General features: G+C 39.2%; 1 protein-coding gene across 1 annotated transcript; it reads right to left on the reverse strand.

Annotated features, from left to right (window-relative positions):
* Positions 1-580: 580 nt before the first annotated feature.
* On the reverse strand, positions 581-10314 carry LOC133962030 (uncharacterized). Its single transcript, XM_062397463.1, has 9 exons — positions 10125-10314; positions 6834-6899; positions 6374-6731; positions 5005-5060; positions 4691-4756; positions 1364-1705; positions 1254-1277; positions 1017-1123; positions 581-911 (listed from the first exon to the last, which is right to left on the reverse strand). Exons 1-9 carry the CDS (start codon positions 10312-10314, stop codon positions 885-887), a joined length of 1236 nt encoding a protein of 411 aa, XP_062253447.1. The 3' UTR covers positions 581-884.
* Between the last annotated feature and the right edge of the window lie 15273 nt (positions 10315-25587).

Here is a 25587-nt window from a genome sequence, read left to right on the forward strand (position 1 = left end):
ACAGTTTATTCATGAAGAAAACTGTACTACACTTTCTTAAGATTGTGCAAAGTCCAAAAAGTAGATATGACTAACACAAACCCTTAAGGTCAAATGATTTAACAACAGATACTAACAGCTTGGTCTTTATTTCCTCCTGCAGCAGCTGCAGCTTTGGTTCTTACCCGACCTGAAGGCTCATCACCCCAAAGTAAATCTTTCAAAGAGTCAATTCTCAGTTTACTCATTGGAAAAAACTTGATGTACCAGTTTGTGACTTTTTCCTGAACTGAAATGTTTCAACGTGTGTAGGTGAGAAAATGGGTGATTCTCAGAAAACAGGCTGGTTTGTGTGCCGCTAAAAATACCTCAGAGAATCAGTTGAGTGTGGGACAGCATGTGGAAACAACAAGGGGGGGGGGGGACAGTTGTGACGGACGCTGTCATTTATCTAATAATCCCTTATTAATTAACAGTGGGTGGACGGTGCCTGATATGAATATGAGTCCAGGTTTGATTTTTGTTATAGACGCTGAGGGGAAACTACAAAACACATCAAGTTACACGGGACAAACTTTAAAAGAAAAAATCAACAAATATGTCGAGTTACCTTGAATTACTTTTATTGAGAGGAAAATGAATCACACAAGCAGCGCAACACAAACTAACACAGAGAATTATAAAGCAGCGAAAACAAGTCTGCTGCAGATTATTCTTTTTTCATGCAGGTTATAGATTTAAGATCCTTTACAAGAACATGCAGATTTATCGACTAAGTGCAGAATTTTAACAATTTATATTTATTTACTAATACAAATGCACTGTGACTCACAGCTTTATAGGATTATTGTGTTCTCAGATTTATTTACATAAAGCAACCGTTCATTTCCCTTCACGCTCAGGTCTCAGTTCCTCTGCTTCTGAGCTGAACTCTGCAAGGGACACAAAGGAGGAATCAAAACCATATAAATATATATGAAACAAGTTTTTTACCTACTTGAAGAACAGTTGATCATTGATCTTGTGTTGTAACGAACCTGGAGTCTCCAAACCAAAAAGGCCACGAAGGCTCCGTAGACGCAGCTCTTGACGATGAACACACCGTAGGAGAGTTTGGCTTTCGTTGTGATCCTCAGATATTCTTCTGCAAAAAGGTTCAAACATTGAGATGAGTGACATGATTCAAGAGGAAGCATCCATTGTGTTGTGTCTGTGGAGACAGTTGATGTGAGCAGCGGTGAGGTGAACAATGATTAACTGAGTAATGTATTTACCTTTGGTCAGGACGTCAGCTGGAGCTGGTAGAAAAATAAGAAACGCATTAGACAAGAACAGAAGATTATTTAACGTGTTTGTCCAGATCAGGTTTAGGACATGAACAAACCTGTATCACCAGAGATTGATGATGGATAATCGATATATTCCGCCCCATTGAAGAATCTGACGAAGCACTCAAACCGACGCTCGGGGTTGTACCAGTCCTCGGCAGAGACCCTCAGCTGGCTGGTGATTTTGTAGGACTTGCCTTCCCGCAGGGCAGCTTCGTCCGTTACTACACCACTGGTGACGGTTTTATTGTCAACCTTCCAGGACACACTGACATGGTCCGGGTAGAACCCACTGGCCACACACACTAAGGTCTTCTGTCTTTCATTGTCCAGAGGGTTTCGACACTCTTTTTCTGATGGTATGAGCACCTCCACTGTTGGTGGCTTGATATCATACTCTGATGGAGACAAAGACATGAAACGATTCAATTAAAAATCAAACGTACATCTGCAACAAACCAAAGTGCAGCAGCAAACTCTAAATGACATGTGAAACGCTGAGCATTAGCATCAAACACAGTCATCACAGGTCAGATAGCTCACACTGAGAGTAATGAAGATTTCATTCCTTCAGAGACGTGTTGGTTCATTTTTGAATAACCTTACCGAGAACTGTGAGTTTGGTTCCCTCTCCAAAGTAAGCAGGATAACTTCCAGAGCACACTGCTGACTCGCGTGTGAAAAACTGACAAGCTGAACAGGAGCTGAACTAACTGCTACTTTACCGGATTTGTGAGTTTTTCACAAGCTGGTCCACAAACAGTACGAGTTTTGTGCCAAAATTATACAATTTGTCACTTTGACATGCAAAGAAAGACATCTTCTGAATATTTGTTCAATGTTAATTTCCGTTTTTTGCACTTTTGAATTCAAACCTGATCAAAACACATAATAGCACAGTTAAATTACACTTTTATAAATTATTTTAGAATTTTGTTCTTACCTAACACTGTCAGTTTAGTGCCGCTGCCAAAGTAAGCTGGGTAGTTGTTGTTCACACTGATACAAGCTACAGAGAAAACTGCTCAACCACTCTGCACTGACAGCTGCAGACTTTTATCAGATAAACTTAAAAACTGTTCTGCAGACAAATGTGTAGAAATAAGACACTTTCACACCACATAAGACTGGATGTTAAATTTTTTTACATTTACATTTTACATTTTTGACTCGAGACACATTTAAACCTGGTATAAATCAGTATTGGCAGATAAATGCTCCAGGATATTTTATAGGTATTAATTATTGTTATTTGAAATAATTTGAATTGTCTTACCTAAGACTGTGAGTTTAGTTCCAGCTCCAAAGTACGCCTCAGACTGGGAACTCACAGTAATTCACAGGGCTGATAAGAACTCGCTGTGACGCTAATATTCTGGGCAAAGAGCCAAATGTTTTACTACTGTACTACTTGTACTTAGACAAAACTTCATCCATAACTTTAACAAAAGAAGAGAGGATCATTCTATTTTAATTACATTAAATAAAAGATCTTTAAGTACATATTTTTTTTATATCTCAAGCCATTTATTTATTTCTCACTTACACTAAAAAAGAAGAGAAGAAGCTGTCAATGGTTTAGCCTTTGCAGGTTTTCTTACCTAAAACAGTGAGTTTAGTTCCAGATCCAAAGTAAGCCTCCGAGTACGAGCACGGAGACATTCAACTGCACAAAAACTCTTCCTCTCCTCTGAGTACCAGTGACACTTTGAAACTTTTTTTTCACTTTGACATGTAAAAACTCGGATAGTTTTAGAGATCATGTATTTTTACCATTCAACGTGGATTTTGTGATTATATTATGATTATCTCTTCAAAGTATCTAAACAAAACTACACTTCAGCAGCGTGAAGAAGAAGTTGAAAAGGTTTTCTTACCTAAAACAGTTAACTTTGTGCCTCCGCCAAAATAAGCCTCTGAAGCACCATAGGCACAGTGAACGTGTTCAGTGCTGAAAACAAGCTTCACTTTGTACTTTTGAAATAAAACCCGACAGGTGCATCCTGTTTAGTTTCACACTGTTTGCAACACAAACCTCTCAGCTCCTGTTGGAACTTTTTAACTCACCTAGAACAGTCAGTTTGGTTCCATGTCCGAAATAAGCCTCGTACTGACACAGTGTTTAACCTCGAGAACCAAAAGCTCGGAGCCACAACTCTGAAGAACTCGACTGAGACCGAGCTCGTGGAAGAACAACTAAATCTTGAATTTAACATATCTTTCCTTTTGCTTATTCTGAATTCATAGACTGTACAATATACAGTTTCTTACCTAGAACAGTTAACTTTGTTCCTCCTCCAAAGTGAGCTTCATATCCAGAGTCACAGTGAACTCCAGCAGTGCTCCAACCAGCACAAACATGCAGCTTTTACTTTGTTAAACCTGAAACTACGCTTGTCGCACCACAGTTACTTTTTTTTCAAGTTTTATGCGGCAGAAAAGAAAATGGATCTGCTTCATTGGGTTTTAGTTTTTAAGAGCTGAATTCATGAGCATAACATTTTACTCACCAAGAACTGTCAGCTTCGTTCCCTGGCCGAAATAAGCTTCGTTGTTGACACAGCATTAAAGCTCGTCATCAAAAACCACTGAGCTGAACTCAAACTGTCCAGACCTGAGTATGTTACCTTTCTTAATGCAGCATTTCAGTGACAAAGTTATGCACTCGATCCATTTTAATAAACCTGACTCACCCAGAACAGTCAGTTTGGTCCCTTTTCCAAAGTACGCTTCGTTGAAGTTGTCACAGTGTAAAAATACTGAGCATGAAACTCTTTCTCTATTAGAGTCTTTGGAAGGTTTAACTAATACCTCTGTTTATACTTGGATTCCAAAGCAATGTGACATTTATGAATATAAAGTAATAAATTGAAATATTTACCTAAAACTGTCAGTTTGGTTCCTTGGCCAAAGTAAGCAGGATCAGTGTAGGTCACAGTGTTTCTCTGTTCACTTTTAACTTCACTTCCACACCAGCTTCTTTTGTTTTTAGGTTTGTTTTAGTGAAGTGATGTTTTGAAAGCTCAGACTTACCCAGAACAGTGAGTTTTGTTCCTTTTCCAAAGTATGCTTCGTTGTAGTTGTCACAGTGTAAACATACTGAGCACGAAACTGTTGAGTCTTTCTCTCTATTAGAGTCTTTGGAAGGTTTTTACTAATACCTCTGTTTATACTTGGATTCCAAAACAATTTGACATTAATAAATATACAGTAATAAATGGAAATATTTACCTAAAACCGTCAGTTTGGTTCCTTGGCCAAAGTAAGCAGGCTGAGTGTTGGTCACAGTGTTTCTCTGTTCACTTTTAACTTCACTTCCACACCAGCTTCTTTTGTTTTTAGTTTTTTTTTAGTGAAGTGATGTTGTGAAAGCTTAGACTTACCCAGAACAGTCAGTTTTGTTCCTTTTCCAAAGTACGCTTCACTTCCAGTGTCACACTGACTGTCTCCTTCACCAAAAAGTCACAAAACATCCCATAAACATAAAGTTAGGACACAGCCTAATAATCCAGAGGATGAAAAAAGGTTAAATCCTGAAGGATGAGCTTCATCTTTACAAATCTGCTTTGTTTTATACAACCAAAGTTAAACAATCCTCCATTTGAATGTAATATATAAAAATGTAAGACTATGTTTCAGCCAAATTCTTCATTGTTATCATCTTTCCAGTGCCAGTGTGACCTGACATCAAACACACCTTCAGAGTGTTGATGTTTTCTTCTCCATCGAGAGCCCCAGGTTACAAACAGCCATCTACACAATGGGTGTCAATGGAAGGAGGTTTTTGTACGGCGGCTCTATGGGAATGTATCACCGTGGCCCCCTGTCCCCACTGTGAGAAAACACTGCACAAAAACCTAATGTCGTTTTTCTTCACTGTTTCCCACCCCCACCAAGCGACTCCATATCTCATGCTCCATCTCTCTGAGAGAGCTGTGTCTATTTCTGTGTAGGCTAAGAAAAGACATGATTACGACAGTGTTTTTTTTTTATTTTGGGGTCTTTTGTAGCTGCTTTGAGGAAGTGACATCACACATGGTCAGCCCCCTGAATCCACCCTTTTATCTAAGGACAAAAGAGACTCATATGTACTGAGAAGTTTGCATAAAACTAAAGGAATTACTACAAATTAAATCTAGTGTGCACCAACTGTCAAAATTAAATATGTTATGGCATCATAGGAGTTATATAAAATAGATTTTATAAAAGTGTCAATTTGTTCAGATCCACCTAAAAACTCAATGTTTTGTGGAAATCTGTTTCATAATTAGTGTAAAGTGTAAACCTCCTGACAAGCAAACAAATGGAAATGGGTGAAAACACAATTACCTTTCAGAGGATAAATACACTGTAGAGTTGATGTCCTTCTACAATATTCACTGTATTTCCATCCACGTCTCATATTAAAATACATTCACTGCTTTTTATGAAATCAGTTTTTGGACAAGCTTTGAAAATAGGTGATGTTCCATTTGTTTAATACTTTTAATCAAACACAACATGCTTGTAAAGAAGCATTAAAAGCATCAGTGAGCCATGTGACTTATTCTTCAGTTACACTTTATTCCAACTACCTCTTTACAATTTTTTTTCTTTAAGCATTTGAACGCCTCTCATGTATCCTGACTTTAAATAAGCAAAGAGATGTTTTTGGAAAGTCAAGTCCCACGTGAAGCCTGTAGGGGTCAGTGTGTGATAACAACTGCCTCATTGGGATTGCGACGTCTGGGGCCCTTGATCATGTAACAGGTTTCCCCCTTGTTCAGAGCAGCAATATGTTGTGGGTGTGATGTTCGATATCCAGAAAAGGTTGTCGGGCCTTTGAAGAAGTTTCCCCTGAACTGTGGGAAAGTCTGACTCCACACCAGGACTGTCAAGACTCTTTTATAAATTGCATGAAACCCAGTTTTTTCTTTGGCTTTTAAAACAGGGAGACTCTTTTATTTTATTTAAATGTGTTTATTCAATCACTTATTGTTGTCTTGGCTGTTTCTCAATTTCATCTGTGTGGACAACGTATGTTGTTTTCAAACGTGCTTCACAACAAAATAACTTGACTTCTGCACTTTTCTGGCAACAAACCACGAGCACCCACAGCAGCATAGCATTTGTGACGTCTGTCTGGTCTTTGTGCATCACTGTGGCTGGCAACACAGTAGTATCTGCTGCTGTCGTTGAGAAACACTTCATCGATTTGAAGAGAGAAGCGGTTCTTGTCTTGATCGATGATCGACTGAAAGTGCCCCACAGAGAAATCTAACTCTGACAGGAGGAACTCTACAGGAGCTGCGTAGTGCTTTTGTCGATACCAGTACATGAAGATGGTTTGCAGGGTGACCTCTGGACCCGGGCTGCACTCCAGTATCACTGTGACTCCTGGTCGAGACACTTGATCTCCAGACTGCAGAACATTAACTGTGAGACCTGTGACACACAATGTTAATATGGAAAACCGTAAATTCACTCATACAAGTACAATTGGTGGGAATTTGATCCTTAAAGTGCTTCTTAACTAGTAAAACCCACCTGAGTTTAAAATAAGTGACAGATAAAGGACTGTGATGAGCATGTTGACGATCGTCTGGCTTCCAGCTGAATGATGCAGTCACACATCAGCTGCACCAAGCAAATAGAAAACACCAAGTCACATGATCACATATGGTTGGAGGAGCAATGCTGTCACTAACTGTCCATCATATTACAACTTAAAATATACGAGGCTCAGAATCACTTTGGAGATTTCAAATCAAATGCTTAAAAGATAAGATAAGATAAGAGATAAGATAAAAAGATCAAGCATTCATTTAATTTCTGTCATGGTTAAAGGCATCTGAAGCAGCTTTTATACCATCAAAAGACAACAATACTCCATAATGAAAGTATTTATACGTCATGATGAGAATGTCCTGTGTATATTTTAGGTTGAGTGACACTGGGTTAAAGGAAAGCAAACTAAAAATACTTTTATTAAATATTTATTTAGAAATTTACAAAAATAAAAAGACTGTCTGGAGTGATTCAATTATTTTATTGAATAATGTTATATGGCTACATGAACCAGTTTAATGCCCCATGTTGACACAACAAACAGCATTTTTCTTCGTTTTAGAAGACGTTTTATTAGAAGCAAATAAAATATTTATGTTATTAGTTGTTAGTTCTCATTATGTTATTTTTGTTAACCTGTTTTCATCCGTGCGTGTCTGTGTTACCTTACTGGGCACACTTAAAATCGGAAAATGGCATCATATAGTGGACTAAGCTTCAATCAAATAAAAATCCTAATGTAATTTATTTAATTCTTTCTGCTGTCATGGCTTAATGTAATTTCAAAGTAAAGTGAAGTGACACTGCCTCTGTTGTTTTATTGATTTTAGTTCACGAGTTTAGAATAATTCATTTATCCTCACAAAATTTGAGGAATATTTCACAGTAACAGTTTTTATATATTTTACCTCTTTTAAACTCTTTCATTGTCCTCATTTATTTGTTTTGTGTTTTCTAATCTTTTTAGTTATTTCCCCTGAACAGCACATTGCATGTGTTCTCAATCTGCTTTATAAATACTAATTAATAATTTAATAAACCTTATGATTATTTGTTATTTTTACAATATTACAAATGTTATTCTTCACTTTATTCTCCAGTCCCATCCACTACCTTAATGTCAGCGCTGATTGGATGACAGCTCCCTGACTGTTGGGCCTCGGTGCAACATGATTGGTCAATGCCTGATTGGAGGCAAACGTCCCGCCCGTTTGATTCACCATCCATCCAACAGTTGCTGCTCGAGCTAACATGCTAGCAGAAGACTAGCAAAAGAGATAGAGGCTGTAAACGGTGAGAATAACAGAAAGAAAACACAACAGTTTAAAGGTGAAGTTATTAAAAGACTCCAGGACGGATGTGAGGAGGAATTTGGATGATTTCATCGAGCTAACAGTGGTTGAGGAGTCGTGGATCGTAAGCACCTGCGATGCTTACGTCAAACATGAAGCGGCCATTTTGTTTCCGGAACATTCCGCTGCTCCTCTGGACTAAAATGGGTAAGCTAAGATTAGCCTCTCTGCTCACTGTCCACCATTAATACTTATTTATTTTGTGTTATCATACTGTACAGACTTAAAAATCAGCAAATGGCATCATAGATGGACTATGCTTCAATTTATTAAAAATCCTAATGTAATTTATTGAATTCTTAAAACTTTCATGGCTTTTATCATGTCCAAGTAAAGTAGATTAAGTAACACTACTTCTGTTGTTTTATTGTTTTCAGTTCTTGACTTTGGAATATATTCATTTATCCTCATAGAATATGAATAATATATCTTACTCAGTTTTTATATATTTTACCTCTTTTAAAATATTTTATTCCCCTTCATTTATTTGCTTTATGTTTTCTGATCTTTTCAGTTATTGACCCTGAACAGCACCTTGAATATAACTGTGTTTTAAATCTGCTTTATAAATACTAATTAATAATTTATTAAACCTTATGATTATTTGTTATTTGCTATTTTTTACAGTAAAGACAATATATGTTATTCTTCACTTTATTCTCCAGTCCCATCCACTACCTTAATGTCAGCGCTGATTGGATGACAGCTCCCTGACTGTTGGGCCTCGGTGCAACATGATTGGTCAATGCCTGATTGGAGGCAAACGTCCCGCCCGTTTGATTCACCATCCATACAACAGTTGCTGCTCGAGCTAACATGCTAGCAGAAGACTAGCTAAAGAGATAGAGGCTGTAAACGGTGAGAATAACAGAAAGAAAACACAACAGTTTAAAGGTGAAGTTATTAAAAGACTCCAGGACGGATGTGAGGAGGAATTTGGATGATTTCATCGAGCTAACAGCGGTTGAGGAGTCGTGGATCGTAAGCACCTGCGATGCTAACGTCAAACATGAGACGGCCATTTTGTTTCCGGAACATTCCGCTGCTCCTCTGGACTGCAGTGGGTAAGCTAGCATCAGCCTCTCTGCTAACGGTCCACCATTAATACTTATTTATAACAATATACTTTATTTTTACAGAAAATTTCATTCTGAAAATGCAACTCAAGGTGCTTTTCAATAAAATAAATGACATAAAATAAGATGGATCAGTAAAAACAGATAGTAAAACAAAGAGTTAAAATAAAAGCATAAAACTAGGAAAAGATGTCGATGGTGTTTGAAGTAAGGATACAATTAATTAAAAGTAGAAACCATAGAAATAAGTTTGAGTTGTTTATATTGTCACAACAACAGAAAGCTGGTTCCCCAAGCTGTTTGTAGTTCATGGTTGTTGATGATCACTTCAGTCTGACTCTGCTGCTGCTCGGGATAGAGACAGAATTACAGCTTCATTTTAGCAAGACAAGCATTTTCCAGTGTTTTTAAAAAGAAGGTCCGAACACATCAAGATATTAAATCTGCACCAGAAGAACAGGGTTAGTGTCAATATTGTGTTTCACATGTGTGAAAGTTGTCGTGCTGTATGTTTTTGAAGTATACTTGGTTATGACTGGTTTAGCTCACATTAGATCGACCTATCAGCTGTCATCGTATATGATATAAATGATCCTGGTGATGACATGCAGGATAAAAACGTTTTGGGGTACATTTACAGTCCATGCATCCCCCCTCCAACGCATATTTTTTAATTTTGTGATGATTTTAAGTGACACTCTGAGTTGGTTATCAGTTGTCAGAACAGTAGTTTAACTCTTTTGAGCTAACGAATCCACCAGCCTACCTCATAGCATCTGCACCCACCCAACAGGAACAGGGCTTTTAGTGATGGAGTGACATTAAACCACATCACTGTGTACTAGCAGCGCAGAAATACACAGCTGAATCTGCTGGATCCGCACTGCGAATGATCAGAGCTCCTGCAAGCACGTTCTCCCTTGTAATCTCAAAGTGTTTATCTGACTGCGTCTCATAGACGGGGTCACTGCCGGAGTAGCTGTATCCAATCAAGGTCATCAACCCGGTCTCTTGTTGGTGGTACCAGAGCATTACCAAGAGGTTGTTGTCATTGTGACTGCACTTGATCTCTACCCTGGCTGCTTTGTTGACTATTCTTGGAAGTGACGGCTCGAACCTCACACTCTTTGTTTGATCTGGTGAAGAATAAAAACACACACATGTTAAATGTGGTTGACACAAAAGTCACAGTGTAAAAAAAAACATCATTAAATTTGCTGTATGAAGTTAACAAAAGAGTTAAAAAGCTCTTTTACTCACATGGAAGTAAGAGCAGGAGAAATCCAATCACAGCTGGAGACGTCCTCCATGTTTCTGCTGCTGCAGAAGAAACGCAGCTTCCTCCAGTGAGAGTCTGTGAAACAACACAAGTGGCTTATCAGGCAGATGCACATATCTCATGCCCAGTAAAACCATCAGGGTTTTTAGTGAGGGAGTCCCATTGAACCACATCACTGTGTACTGGCAGCACAGAAATAAACAGCAGTGTGTGACAGGTTTGCCCTGTTAATAACGAGCGATCCTGTTGTGGTGCTTTCTCTGCTCAGCTTGAATTGTTCTTTGAACTGAGTCTCATAGCTTTGGGAGCCGATTGCATATCCGTACCCAATGAGGGTCAAAGACAGACGGTCCTGTCTCTGCTGATACCAGAGCATTACTTGAAGGTTATTATCATTGTGACTGCAGTCGATCTGGACCACAGTGTTCTCCTTCACTATCTGGGGAGGAGACTGTTGAAAAGTAACAGCGCTCACCTGACCTGTAGGGAAAAAAGGCAGATTTAATAAAATGTTATTGATTCTGACCAAAAAACTAAAATCAGAGTTCCATTGATAGAAAATTTGAAAACGAGTATTGATTAATTTAAAGACAAAATTCGACATCTTACAATAAAAACCGATGAAGATCAAACCAAATGTCTGCACAGATGAAGGCATCGTGAAGAACTGATGCGAGGAAAGTGCTGCTCTGAGAAGAATAAGGCTCTGTGTCTGTTTGTGTGTTTGTGTGTGTCTGTAAATTCATCACCACATCCTCACGACAGCAGCTGTAATTCATGTGCTGTGCCTCCATCTGTTGGTTGACTCTCTTCCTCATACACCGTCCACACTCAGACGCGTACGACCAAATCTTGTTCTAAGTGAACAGAACCATCTGCATTCCTGATCCGACTCCATCGAGGAGAAACTAAATTTACAAGATTGTCAGTTTGTGTCTGAAAGAAAGTGATGAAGTGATCCCATGATATGAAACTCTAACTGTCCAAAAAGTGGAAGAAATACTGTAATATTAACTTTAGGTCACAGCGCCCCCCACCCCTACCCCCTGTCACTTCAACAGGTAATTTGTCTAAAAATATAAAGAGGAATAAGAGTTTTCTGGAGTCTGATCCTCTGTGTTTCTCTCAGCCTTGAAGCTGTGTCGTGGTTTTTCGTGTTGTTATCTGCTGCATCGTTTATGGAGGTTTTTGAATGACGGCTTTCTCCGTTTTTATTACTGTGTACTTGCTGCTCCAAAATATTCTCCGCTGTCCTCAGGGTGCTTCAGGTTCTTGATGTGTAGAAAAGCTCTTTTCTCTCCATTTCCACTCACATTGAAGCGGCTTGAAAACTTTGACTCAATACTGGGGGATTTATAATAAACATATCCGATCAGCTTCAGGGAACTGTCTCCTGCTGAGCGCTGGTACCAGAAAATCTGGTTATAGCTTGAGATTTCATGTTTTAAGTTCAGTTTGACTTCACCATCTGGTTTCATCAACAGGTCGGCTGGAGTCTGAAACACTGGTTTGTCATTACTGAGGTAAACACCTGTAAAGAGAGAATTCAGGCTCTAACTTCTTGTGACTAGTGGTTAGAAACATTTAGTGCTCTTAGAATAAATTCCAGGTAAAGCAGCAGTAAGGAATAAGCAATCAATGAAAGAGAGAATAATTATTACATCTCAGTTCCTCACTACTGGGGCCGATGAAGATTCATTTAGAAATGAAATTGTAAAAGTGTCTTAATGAAGGAATGATACCCTTAATCCAGAACACAGTGATGATGGATGTGATGAGATGAGGTGGCGTCATGTTGAATATGAAGAACCAGCAACAGTCTATGCTGTGCTTTGTGGATCAGAGGGAGGGACAGGAAGTGATTTAGACAAATCAGATTCACACAGAGGTAGCTTTACTTTATTGAGGAAATACAGCACAACTTAACACTGTTACCTCCACAATAGAGGTTATGTTTTCAGTCATGTCAGCTGGTTGGTTGGTTTGGCATCAAAATAAAGAAAAGTTCTCCTTTCTTTAACATTGTGAGATGGTACATATTAAAATGTAAAACATATAAAAAACAAAATAGATAAATTGTTGCATTAACTAATGATAATATATAATCGTGTCAAACATGAATCAAACCACAGAAACAGGTGTCTGGCAGCAGTGTGTTCAGCGTCTCATTCAAAAGCATCCATAATAAAAGGTGCAGGGTTTTTGTTCAGTAGCGAGAGGATTTCTTTCAGTGTGCTTCTTTATTTTGATGCCAAACCAACCAACCAGCTGACATGACTGAAAACATAACCTCTACTGTGGAGGTAACAGTGTTAAGTTGTGTTGTATTGCCTCAATGAAAGAACGTTACCTCTGTGTCATTTGATTTCTCTACATCACTTCTTTAATATTGTGAGATGGGACATATTTTGCGAAATGACACTGATTTCCCAGAGAATAATGCACTGATCTCGATCAATAAAATCCGTCATATTAAGGGGAATGAAATCTATGATTGTTTGTTGTGTTTGGTGCAGATCTAAATAAAGATCTTTGACCGATGTGACTGTGGTTTGATAAGCGCTTGGATAATGTGAATTCTGTAGAAATTCGATTTGGATTGATTGCTCCCTCGTGTCATTCAAGTAGGAATGTTCTCCTCCATGCTGTTATTTGCAGGGAGAGGTAATGATGTAAAACTCCTTTGAAAGACACGTTGACTGCAGGTGGTTGCTGACGGTGTTTTTTTAAACCACAGTTGATAAAGAACAGCTTTTAGTTTTTGTGTTGTTCAAAGCAGATCTACCTCAGTGTGCATATCGAGCTGCACAGTAGTACACTGCACTGTGCTTAGACTCTATCAGGTCCACTATGAATAGAGAACCATTCTTTGCTCTGTTTCCACTTAAATCTCCGGTGATATTGAAATGCTCTCTGGAAAATTCTTCGTAGTATATTTGGCTGTACTCCACATATCCGATGAGTTTTAGAGCCTGGTCTGTGGGTGACTGCTGGTACCACAGTATCACTCTGTAGTCGGTCTGTCCGTGGGTACAGACGAGCTGCACAGCGTCACCAGCCTTTCTGATGAGAGCGGAGGGAGACTGGTGGACCTGAACCCCCAGAGAGATACCTGCTGTAAGCACAGAGGGACAGATCCACTGAAGAGGTGAAGGTACACACAGTTAAAACATCACTTCACAGTGAAGCAGCTGTTACCTGTGAGGAAAGAGCAAAAGAGAAATCTAATCATCATGATGAGATCTGAGTTTCTCTAAAGTCATGAATGAAAAGTGGAGCTAGAAGTGAGTCTGGATTAAGAGGAAGTGAACATAGACAAGAGGAGTGGCTCCATGTGGTTCATTTATATACAGTCTCTCATTCAACTGATTCCCCTGAAGATGTGTTGCTCTTAATTTATTTCATCACATTAGAAATTCCAATTTTCTGGTTTGAGTCTAACACACAAAATTGTAAAAAAACTAAATAAATAAACTGTTGTATTAAGTAATGATCAAAAATAATTGTGTGAAACAAAAATCAAACCACAAAAACAGGTGTCTGGCAGCAGTGTGTTCAGCGTCTCAGTCAAAAGCATCCATGATAAAAGGTGCAGGGTTTTTGTTTATTAGCGAGAGGATTTCTTTCAGTGTGCTTCTCTTGCTGCACAGTAGTAAACTGCACTGTGCTCTTTTCTGACTGCTTTGAACAGGAGAGAGCCATTCTTTGCTGTACTCCCTCTCAAATCTCCAGTGATTTCAAACTCCTTATCATAAGACGCTTCCATTGTTACATCTTTGTAATACAAATATCCAATGAGTTTCATAGCTGTGTCTCCTGGTGAGCGCTGGTACCAGAGCATCTGCCAGTAGTCAGTTTTATCATGGCTGCAGGCAATCTGCACGTTTTCACCAGGGTTTGTGACGAGGTCAGAGGGAGACTGACGGACGTCTAGACCCAGACAAACACCTAGAAACAGAGAGAAGAAATAATCAGTGCTGACACTTTAAATGAAGTGGTATTCCTGAAGGGTTACAGTGATTACCAATGAGCCAAGAAAGCAGGAATACTGTTGTCATGTTGACTCTGTCTGAATGAGCACCGACTGACTGTGTGTCAGAGTCCTCTGAATCAAATCATCATTTACATCTCATTCTATTGCTCTGTGTGTGTTAACCTGAAGAGTGTTTTTCTTTTGAGCACCAGTGCCACCTAGAGGAGGATGTAAAAGTCAGAACCTTGTGTTTGGTTGTGCGGTGAACCTGAATTCTGTTATGACAGATATTCCTTTTTATTTTTGTCCACCATATTCAAATCCATGTTATCACCCCTTCGTAGAAATTTTTAGTGTCCAACCTCGTCTGACCTCATTCTTGGGAACGTCGATTATATTTGAATGATTTAATTATAAACTTTATTATAAAACAAATACAAGCAAATATAAAGAACATGTATTCACACAACAATTTAATTGTTTCTTGTGTGTTTTCTGGTGTCTGATCTTCTGTGTTTTTTTCTCAGCTTTGAAGCTGTGTCGTGGTTTTTCGTACGGAGTCATGATCCGACTCCATCGAGTAGACACTAAAATTTACGTGATTGTCAGTTTGTGTCTGAAAAAAAAGTGATGAAGTGATCCCATGATATAAAACTCTAACTCTCCAAAAAGTGGAAGAAATACTGTAATATTTCTTCTACTGTAAAGTTTGATTATAAACTTTATTATAAAACAAATACAAGCAAATATGAAGAATATGTTGAAACAAATCAACTTAATTGTTTCTTGTGTGTTTACTGGAGTCTGATTCGTTGTGTTTCTCTCAGCCTTGAAGCTGTGTTGTGGTTTTTCTTGCTGTTATCTGCGGCATCGTTTATGGAGGTTTTTGAACGAGGGCTCTTTCCGTCTTTATTACTGTGTACTTGCTGCTCCAAAATATTCTCCGCTGTCCTCAGGGTGCTTCAGGTTCTTGATGTGTAGAAAAGCTGTTTTCTTTCCATTTCCACTCACAATGAAGCGGCTCGAAAACTTTGACTCAATACTGGGTGATTCATAAGAAACATATCCGATCAGCTTCAGGGAACTGTCTCCTGCTGAGCGCTGGTACCAGAGAATCATGTAATAGTTCGGGATTTGATGTGTTAAGTTCAGGTTGACTTCACCATCTGGTTTCATCAACAGGTCGGCTGGAGTCTGAAACACTGGTTTGTCATTACTGAGGTAAACACCTGTAAAGAGAGAATTCAGGCTCTAACTTCTTGTGACTAGTGGTTAAAAACATTAAGTGCTCTTAGAATAAATTCCAGGGAAAGCAGCAGTAAGGAATAAGCAATCAATGAAAGTGAACATAAATATTACATCTCAGTTCCTCACTACTGGGACCCATGAACATTAATTTAGAAATGGAACTGTAAAAGTGTCTTAATGAAGGAATGATACCCTTAATCCAGAACACAGTGATGATGGATGTGATGAGATGAGGTGGCGTCATGTTGAATATGAAGAACCAGCAACAGTCTCTGCTGTGCTTTGTGGATCAGAGGGAGGGACAGGAAGTGATGTAGAGAAATCAGATTGACACAGAGGTAACTTTCTGTCATTGAGGAAATACAACACAACTTAACACTGTTACCTCCACAATAGAGGTTATGTTTTCAGTCATGTCAGCTGGTTGGTTGGTTTGGCAGCAAAATTAAGTTATGTTCTTCATCGCTTTCTTTAATATTGTGAGATGGGACATATTTTGCGAAATGCACTGATTTCCCACAGAATAATTTACTGATCTCGATCAACAAAATCCGTCATATTAAGGGGAATGAAATCTATGATTGTGTGTAGTTTGGTGCAGATCTAAATAAAGATCTTTAACCGATGTGACTGTGGTTTGATAAGCGCTTGGATAATGTGAATTCTGTAGAAATTGGATTTGGATTAACTGCTCCCTCGTGTCATTCAAGTAGGAATGTTCTCCTCCATGCTGTTATTTGCAGGGAGAGGTAATGATGTAAAACTCCCATGACAGACACGTTGACTGCAGGTGGTTGCTGAAGGTGGTTTTTTCTAACCACAGTTGATAAAGAACAGCGTTAAGTTTTTGTGTTGTTCAAAGCAGATCTACCTCAGTGTGCATATCGAGCTGCACAGTAGTACACTGCACTGTGCTTAGACTCTATCAGGTCCACTATGAATAGAGAACCATTCTTTGCTTTGTTTCCACTTAAATCTCCGGTGATATTGAAATGCTCTCTGGAAAATTCTTCGTAGTATATTTGGCTGTACTCCACATATCCGATGAGTTTTAGAGCCTGGTCTGTGGGTGACTGCTGGTACCACAGCATCACTCTGTAGTCGGTCTGTCCGTGGGTACAGACGAGCTGCACAGCGTCACCAGCCTTTCTGATGAGAGCGGAGGGAGACTGGTGGACCTGAACCCCCAGAGAGATACCTGCTGTAAGCACAGAGGGACAGATCCACTGAAGAGGTGAAGGTACACACAGTTAAAACATCACTTCACAGTGAAGCAGCTGTTACCTGTGAGGAAATAGCAAACGAGAAATCTAATAATCATGATGAGATCTGAGTTTCTCTAAAGTCACGAATGAAAAGTGGAGCTAGAAGTGAGTCTGGATTAAGAGGAAGTGAACATAGACAAGAGGAGTGGCTCCATGTGGTTCATTTATATACAGTCTGCCATTCACCTGATTCCCCTGAAGATGTGTTGCTCTTAATATATTTCATCACATTAGAAATTCCAATTGTCTGGTTTGAGATAACACACAAAAATGTAAAAAAACTAAATAAATAAACTGTTGCATTAACTAATGATCAAAAATAATTGTGTCAAACAAAAATCAAACCACAAAAGCAGGTGTCTGGCAGCAGTGTGTTCAGCGCCTCATTCAAAAGCATCCATGATAAAAGGTGCAGGGTTTTTGTTCAGTAGCGAGAGGATTTCTTTCAGTGTGCTTCTCTTGCTGCACAGTAGTAAACTGCACTGTGCTCTTTTCTGACTGCTTTGATTAGGAGAGAGCTATTCTTTGCTGTACTCCCTCTCAAATCTCCAGTGATTTCAAACTCCTTTTCATAAGACGCTTCCTTTGTTACATCTTTGTAATACAAATATCCAATGAGTTTCATCGCTGTGTCTCCTGGTGAGCGCTGGTACCAGAGCATCTGCATGTAGTCAGTTTTATCATGGCTGCAGGAAATCTGCACATTGTCCCCAGGGTTTGTGACGAGGTCAGAGGGAGACTGACGGACGTCAAGACCCAGACAAACACCTAGAAACAGAGAGAAGAAATAATCAGTGCAGACACTTTAAATGAAGTGGTATTCCTGAAGGGTTACAGTGATTACCAATGAGCCAAGAAAGCAGGAATACTGTTGTCATGTTGACTCTGTCTGAATGAGCACCGACTGACTCTGTGTGTCAGAGTCCTCTGAATAAAAATCCTCATTAACATCTCATTCTATTTCTCTGTGTTAACCTGAAGAGTGTTTTTCTTTTGAGCAGCAGTGCCACCTAGAGGAGGATGTAACAGTCAGAACCTTACAGTTGGTGCTGATAACCTGAATTCTGTTATGTTTTACAGAAATTCCTTTTATTTTTGTCCACCACATTCAAATCCATCCCGCTCTTATATCCATGTTATCGCCTCTTTTTGTAAAGAAGGCCTTTCACCTTTAATTGGAAATTCGTTGTAACATTAAGGGTCAACCTCGTCTGACCTCATTCGTGGGGACTGATTATATTTGAACGAAATTTGCAACTTGTTGCTGAACTTGATTTTTTTGAAAATCTTGTAAACAGTGAAAATAACAGATCCACAACACAACAGTTTAAAGGTGAAGTTATTATAAGACTCCAGGACCGATGTGAAGAAGAATTACGATGATTTCATGGCGTAGTTGACTGTCCTTGGTTATGATTGGTTTAGCTCACATTAGATCAACCTATCAGCTGTCATAGTATGATATAAATGATCCTGATGATGTCATGCAGCATAACAAAGTTTTGGGGCATATTTACAGTCCATGCATCACCTCTCCAACGCATCGTTTTGTAATATTTTGTGATGATTTTAAGTGACACTCTGAGTTGGTAATGAGTTTTCAGAACAGTAGTTTAACTCTTTTGAGCCAACGACTCCACCAGCCTACCTCATAGCATCTGCACCCTGCCTACAGGAACAGGGCTTTTAGTGATGGAGTGACTTTAAACCACATCACTGTGTACTGGCAGCACAGAAATACACAGCTGAATCTGCTGGATCCGCACTGCGAATGACTAGAGCTCCTGCAAGCACGTTCTCCCTTGTAATCTCAAAGTGTTTATCTGACTGCGTCTCATAGACGGGGTCACTGCCGGTGGAGCTGTATCCAATCAAGCTCATCAACCCTGTCTCTTGTTGGTGGTACCAGAGCATTACATAGAGGTTGTTGTCATTGTGACTGCACTTGATCTCTACCCTGGCTGCTTGGTCGGCTGTTCTTGGAAGTGACGGCTCGAACCTCACACTCTTTGTTTGATCTGGTGGAGAATAAAAACACATGCATGTTAAATTTAGTCGACACAAAAGTCACAGTGTAAAAAAAAACATTATTAAATTTGCTGTATGAAGTTAACAACACAGTTAAAAAGCTCTTTTACTCACATGGAAGTAAGTGCAGGAGAAATCCAATCACAGCTGGAGACGTCCTCCATGTTTCCGCTGCTGCAGAAGAAACGCAGCTTCCTCCAGTGAGAGTCTGTGAAACAACACAAGTGGCTTATCAGGCAGATGCACAAATCTCATTTACAGTAACACCATCAGGGTTTTTAGTCAGGGAGTCTCATTGAACCACATCACTGTGTACTGGCAGCACAGAAATAAACAGCAGTGTGTGACAGGTTTGCCCTGTTAATAACGAGCGATCCTGTTGTGGTGCTTTCTCTGCTCAGCTTGAATTGTTCTTTGAACTGAGTCTCATAGCTTTGGGAGCCGATTGCATATCCGTACCCAATGAGGGTCAAAGACAGACGGTCCTGTCTCTGCTGATACCAGAGCATAACTTGAAGGTTATTATCATTGTGACTGCAGTTGATCTGGACCTCAGTGTTCTCCTTCACTATCTGGGGAGGAGACTGTTGAAAAGTAACAGCGCTCACCTGACCTGTAGGGAAAAAAGGCAGATTTAATAAAATGTTATTGATTCTGACCGAAAAAATAAATATCTCTCTTTCGTAGACAAAATAATTGAAAATTAGAATTGATTAATTTAAAGACAAAATTCTACATCTTACAATAAAAACCGATGAAGATCAAACCAAATGTTTGCACAGGTGAAGACATCGCGAAGAACTGATGTGAGGAAATTGCTGCTCAGAGAAAAATAAGGCTGTGTGTGTCTGTTTGTTTGTGTGTGTCTGTAAATTCATCACCACATCCTCATGACAGCAGCTGTAATACATGTGCTGTGCCTCCATCTGTTGGTTGACTCTCTTCCTCATTCACCGTCTGAAAAAACTGTCACCATCCAAAAAGTGGAAAAAATTCTGTAATATTAACTTTAGGTCATAGCGCACACCCCTACCCCCTGTCACTGCAGCAGGTCACTTTTCAAATTAAAAAGAAGAATAAGAGTATTGTATTAGACATTGTTTTGCAAAAACTGTAGGGATACTTACCTGTAAACTTTATTATGAAAAAAATACAAGCAAATATAGAGAACATGTATTCATTGTGTGTTTTCTGGAGTCTGATTTGCTTTGTTTCTCTCAGCTTTGAAGCTGTGTTGTGGTTTTTTGTTCTGTTATCTGCTGCATCGTTTATGGAGGTTTTTGAACGACGGCTCTCTCCGTCTTTATTACTGTGTACTTGCTGCTCCAAAATATTCCCCGCTGTCCTCAGGGTGCTTCAGGTTCTTGATTTGTAGAAAAGCAGTTTTCTCTCCATTTCCACTCACATTGAAGCGGCTCGAAAACTTTGACTCAATTTTGGGTGTTGTATACAAAATATATCCAATCAGCTTCAGGGAACTGTCTCCTGCTGAGCGCTGGTACCAGAGAATCGTGTCATAGCTCGAGATATGATGTGTTAAGTTCAGGTTGACTTCACCATCTGGTTTCATCAACAGGTCGGCTGGAGTCTGAAACACTGGTTTGTCATTACTAAGGTAAACACCTGTAAAGAGAGAATTCAGGTTCTCACTTCTTATGACTAGTGGTTAAAAACATTTAGTGCACTCGGAATTTATTCCAGGGAAAGCAGCAGTAAGGAATAAGCAATCAATGAAAGTGAACATAAATATTACATCTCAATTCCTCACTACTGGGACACATGAAGATTCACTGAGAAAGGAAACTGTAAAAGTGTCTTAATGAAGGAATGATACCCTTAATGCAGAACACAGTGATGATGGATGTGATGAGACGAGGTGGCGTCATGTTGAATATGAAGAACCAGCAACAGTCTCTGCTGAGCTTTGTGGATCAGAGGGAGGGACAGGAAGTGATGTAGAAAAATCAGATTGACACAGAGGTAACTTTCTTTCATTGAGGAAATACAACACAACTTAACACTGTTACCTCCACAGTAGAGGTTATGTTTTCGCTCCTATCAGCTGGTTGGTTGGTTTGGCAGCAAAATTAAGTTATGTTCCACATCGCTTTCTTTAATATTGTGAGATGGGTCATATTTTCACAGATGACACTGATTTCCCAGAGAATAATGCACTGATCTCGATCAACAAAATCCGTCATATTAAGGGGAATGAAATCTATGATTGTGTGTAGTCTGGTGCAGATCTAAATAAAGATCTATGACCGATTTGACTGTGGTTTGATAAGCGCTTGGATAATGTGAATTTTGTAGAAATTGGATTTGGATTAATTACTCCCTCGTGTCATACAAGTATGTTCTCCTCCATGCTGTTGTTTGCAGAGACGAGGTAATGATGTAAAACTCCCATGACAGACACGTTGACTGCAGGTGGTTGCTGAAGGTGTTTTTTTAAACCACAGTTGATAAAGAACAGCGTTTAGTTTTTGTAAAAAAAATAGATAAACTTCTGCACTAACTAATGATAATATATAATTGTGTCAAACAAAAATCAAACCACAAAAGCAGGTGTCTGGAAGCAGTGTATTCAGCGTCTCATTCAAAAACATCCATGATAAAAGGTTCAGGGTTTTTGTTCAGTAGCGAGGGGATTTTTTTCAGTGTGCTTCACTTGCTGCACAGTAGTAAACTGCACTGTGCTCTTTTCTGACTGCTTTGATTAGGAGAGAGCTATTCTTAGCTGTACTCCCTCCCAAATCACCAGTGATTTCAAACTCCTTTTCATAAGGCGCTTCCATTGTTGTAGCTTGGAAATACAAATATCCGATGAGTTTCATAGCTGTGTCTCCTGGTGAGCGCTGGTACCAGAGCATCACCCAGTAGTCAGTTCTATCATGGCTGCAGGAAATCTGCACGTTGTCACCAGGGTTTGTGACAAGGTCAGAGGGAGACTGACGGACGTCAAGACCCAGACAAACACCTAGAAACAGAGAGAAGAAATAATCAGTGCAGACACTTTAAATGAAGTGGTATTCCTGAAGGGTTACAGTGATTACCAATGAGCCAAGAAAGCAGGAATACTGTTGTCATGTTGACTCTGTCTGATTGAGAACCTACTGACTCTGTGTGTCAGAGTCCTCTGAATCAAATCATCATTTACATCTCTTTCTATCGCTCTGTGTGTTTTTCTGAAGAGGTTTTTCTTTTGAGCACCAGTGCCACCTAGAGGAGGATGTAAAGGTCAGAACTTTGTATTTGGTTGTGTGGTTAACCTGAATTCTGTTATGACCACAACACAGCTTGTGTGTTGTGGTCATTTGATTATGGTGGATAAAATGTTTTATTTTTGTCCACCATAATCAAATCCAACCTCTCTCATCTATCCACGCTATCTCCCCTTCGTAGAAACATTAAGCGTTCCAACACGTCTGACCTCAGTCTTGGGAACTTCGATTATATTTGAATGATTAAATTATAAACTTAATTATAAAAAAAATACAAGCAAATATAAAGAACATGTATTCACACAACAATTTAATTGTCTCTTGTGTGTTTACTGGAGTCTGATTCACTGAGTTTCTCTCAGCTTTGAAGCTGTGTCGTGGTTTTTCGTGCTGTTATCTGCTGCATCATTTATGGAGGTTTTTGAACGACGTCTCTCTCCGTCTTTATTACTGTGTACTTGCTGCTCCAAAATATTCTCCGCTGTCCTCAGTGTGCTTCAGGTTCTTGATTTGAAGAAAAGCAGTTTTTTCTCCATTTCCACTCACATTGAAGTGGCTCGAAAACTTTGGCTCAATATTGAGTGTTTTATAATAAACATATCCGATCAGCTTCAGGGAACTGTCTCCTGCTGAGCGCTGGTACCAGAGAATTGTGTCATAGTTCGGGATTTCATGTTTTAAGCTCAGGTTGACTTCACCATCTGGTTTCATCAACAGGTCGGCTGGAGTCTGAAACACTGGTTTTTCATTACTGAGGTAAACACCTGTAAAGAGAGAATTCAGGCTCTATCTTCTTGTGACTAGTGGTTAAAACATTTAGTGCTCTTAAAATACATTCCAGGGAAAGCAGCAGTAAGGAATAAGCAACCAATGAAAGTAAACATAAATATTACATTTCAGTTCCTCACTTCTGGGACCTATGAAGATTCACTTAGAAATGAAACTGTAAAAGTGTCTTAATGAAGGAATGATACCCTTAATCCAGAACACAGTGATGATGGATGTGATGAGATGAGGTGGCGTCATGTTGAATATGAAGAACCAGCAACCGTCTCTGCTGTGCTTTGTGGATCAGAGGGAGGGACAGGAAGTGATTTAGACAAATCAGATTCACACAGAGTTAGCTTTACTTTATTGAGGAAATACAGCACAACTTAACACTGTTACCTCCACAATAGAGGTTATGTTTTCAGTCCTGTCAGCTGGTTGGTTGGTTTGGCAGCAAAATATAGAAAAAGTTCTTCATCGCTTTCTTTAATATTGTGAGATGGGACATATTCAAATGTAAAACATATAAAAAACAAAAAAGAAAATAGATAAATTGTTGCATTAACTAATGATAATATATAATCGTGTCAAACATGAATCAAACCACAGAAACAGGTGTCTGGAAGCAGTGTATTCAGCGTCTCATTCAAAAACATCCATGATAAAAGGTGCAGGGTTTTTGTTCAGTAGCGAGGGGATTTCTTTCAGTGTGCTTCTCTTGCTGCACAGTAGTAAACTGCACTGTGCTCTTTTCTGACTGCTTTGATTAGGAGAGAGCTATTCTTTACTGTACTCCCTCTCAAATCTCCAGTGATTTCAAACTCTTTTCATAATGCGCTTCCATTGTTGCATCCTGGTAAAGCAAATACCCAATGAGTTTCATAGCTGTGTCTCCTGGTGAGCGCTGGTACCAGAGCATCTGCCAGTGGTCAGTTTTATCATGGCTGCAGGAAATCTGCACGTTGTCACCAGGGTTTGTGACGAGGTCAGAGGGAGACTGACGGACGTCAAGACCCAGACAAACACCTAGAAACAGAGAGAAGAAATAATCAGTGCAGACACTGTAAATGAAGTGGTATTCCTGAAGGGTTACAGTGATTACCAATGAGCAAAGAAAGCAGGAATACTGTTGTCATGTTGACTCTGTCTGAATGAGCACTGACTGACTCTGTGTGTCAGAGTCCTCTGAATCAAATCATCATTTACATCTCATTATATTGCTCTGTGTTAACCTGAAGAGTGTTTTTCTTTTGAGCAGCAGTGCCACCTAGAGGAAGATGTAAAAGTCAGAGCTTAGTAGTTGGTGGTGCTGTTAACCTGAATTATGTTACGTTGAAAGATATTCCTTTTATTTTTGTCCACCACATTCATATCCATCCTCTCTCATATATCCATGTTATCTTGTCTTCGTAGAAACGTGAAGTGTTCAACCTCGTCTGACCTCATTCGTGGGAAATTTTATTATATTCAAACGATTTAATCATAAATTTTATTATAAAACAAATACAAGCAAATATAAAGAACATGTTTTCACCAAACAACTTTATTGTTTATCTGGAGTCTTATCTTCTGTGTTTCTCTCAGCTTTGAAGCTGTGTCGTGGTTTTTCTTGCTGTTATCTGCTGCATCGTTTATGGAGGTTTTTGAACGACGGCTCTCTCCATCTTTATTACTGTGTACTTGCTGCTCCAAAATATTCTCCGCTGTCCTCAGGGTGCTTCAGGTACATTATTTGTAGAAAAGCTGTTTTCTTTCCATTTCCACTCACATTGAAGTGGCTCGAAAACTTTGGCTCAATATTGGGTGATTCAAAATAAACATAGCCGATCAGCTTCAGGGAACTGTCTCCGGGTGAGCGCTGGTACCAGAAAATCTGGTCATAGTTCGGGATTTGATGTGTTAAGTTCAGTTTGACTTCACCATCTGGTTTCATCAACAGGTCGGCTGGAGTCTGAAACACTGGTTTGTCATTACTGAGGTAAACACCTGTAAAGAGAGAATTCAGGCTCTAACTTCTTGTGACTAGTGGTTAAAAACATTTAGTGCACTTGGAATAAATTCCACGTAAAGCAGCAGTAAGGAATAAGCAATCAATGAAAGTGAAAATAAATATTACATCTCAGTTCCTCACTACTGGGAACAGTGAAGATTCACTTAGAAATAAAACTTTAAAAGTGTCTTAATGAAGGAATGATACCCTTAATCCAGAACACAGCGATGATGGATGTGATGAGACGAGGTGGCGTCATGTTGAAAATGAAAAACCAGCGACAGTCTCTGCTGTGTTTTGTGGATCAGTGGGAAAGACAGGAAGTGATGTAGAGAAATCAGATTGACACAGAGGTAACTTTCTTTCATTGAGGAAATACAACGCAACTTAACACTGTTACCTCCACAGTAGAGGTTATGTTTTCAGTCCTGTCAGCTGATTGGTTGGCTTGGTAGCAAAATTAAGAAAAGTTCTTCATTGCTTTCGTTAATATTGTGGGATGAGACATATTTTGCAAAATGACACTGCAA

The sequence above is a fragment of the Platichthys flesus genome, chromosome 10 (genome assembly GCF_949316205.1).
Source record: "Platichthys flesus chromosome 10, fPlaFle2.1, whole genome shotgun sequence".
NCBI classification, from domain to species: Eukaryota; Metazoa; Chordata; class Actinopteri; order Pleuronectiformes; family Pleuronectidae; genus Platichthys; species Platichthys flesus.

Bases quoted from the DNA above. Each gene is read 5' to 3' on its own strand.
- LOC133962030 (XM_062397463.1), bottom strand. From the start codon at position 10,314: ATGCTCTGGTACCACCAACAAGAGACCGGGTTGATGACCTTGATTGGA. The intron at 6,732-6,833 runs GTGGGTTTTACT...TGTGTGTCACAG, and splicing joins GTCACTTATTTTAAACTCAG to GTCTCACAGTTAATGTTCTG. The intron at 1,278-1,363 runs GTTTGTTCATGT...TTTTTCTACCAG, and splicing joins ATCAATCTCTGGTGATACAG to CTCCAGCTGACGTCCTGACC.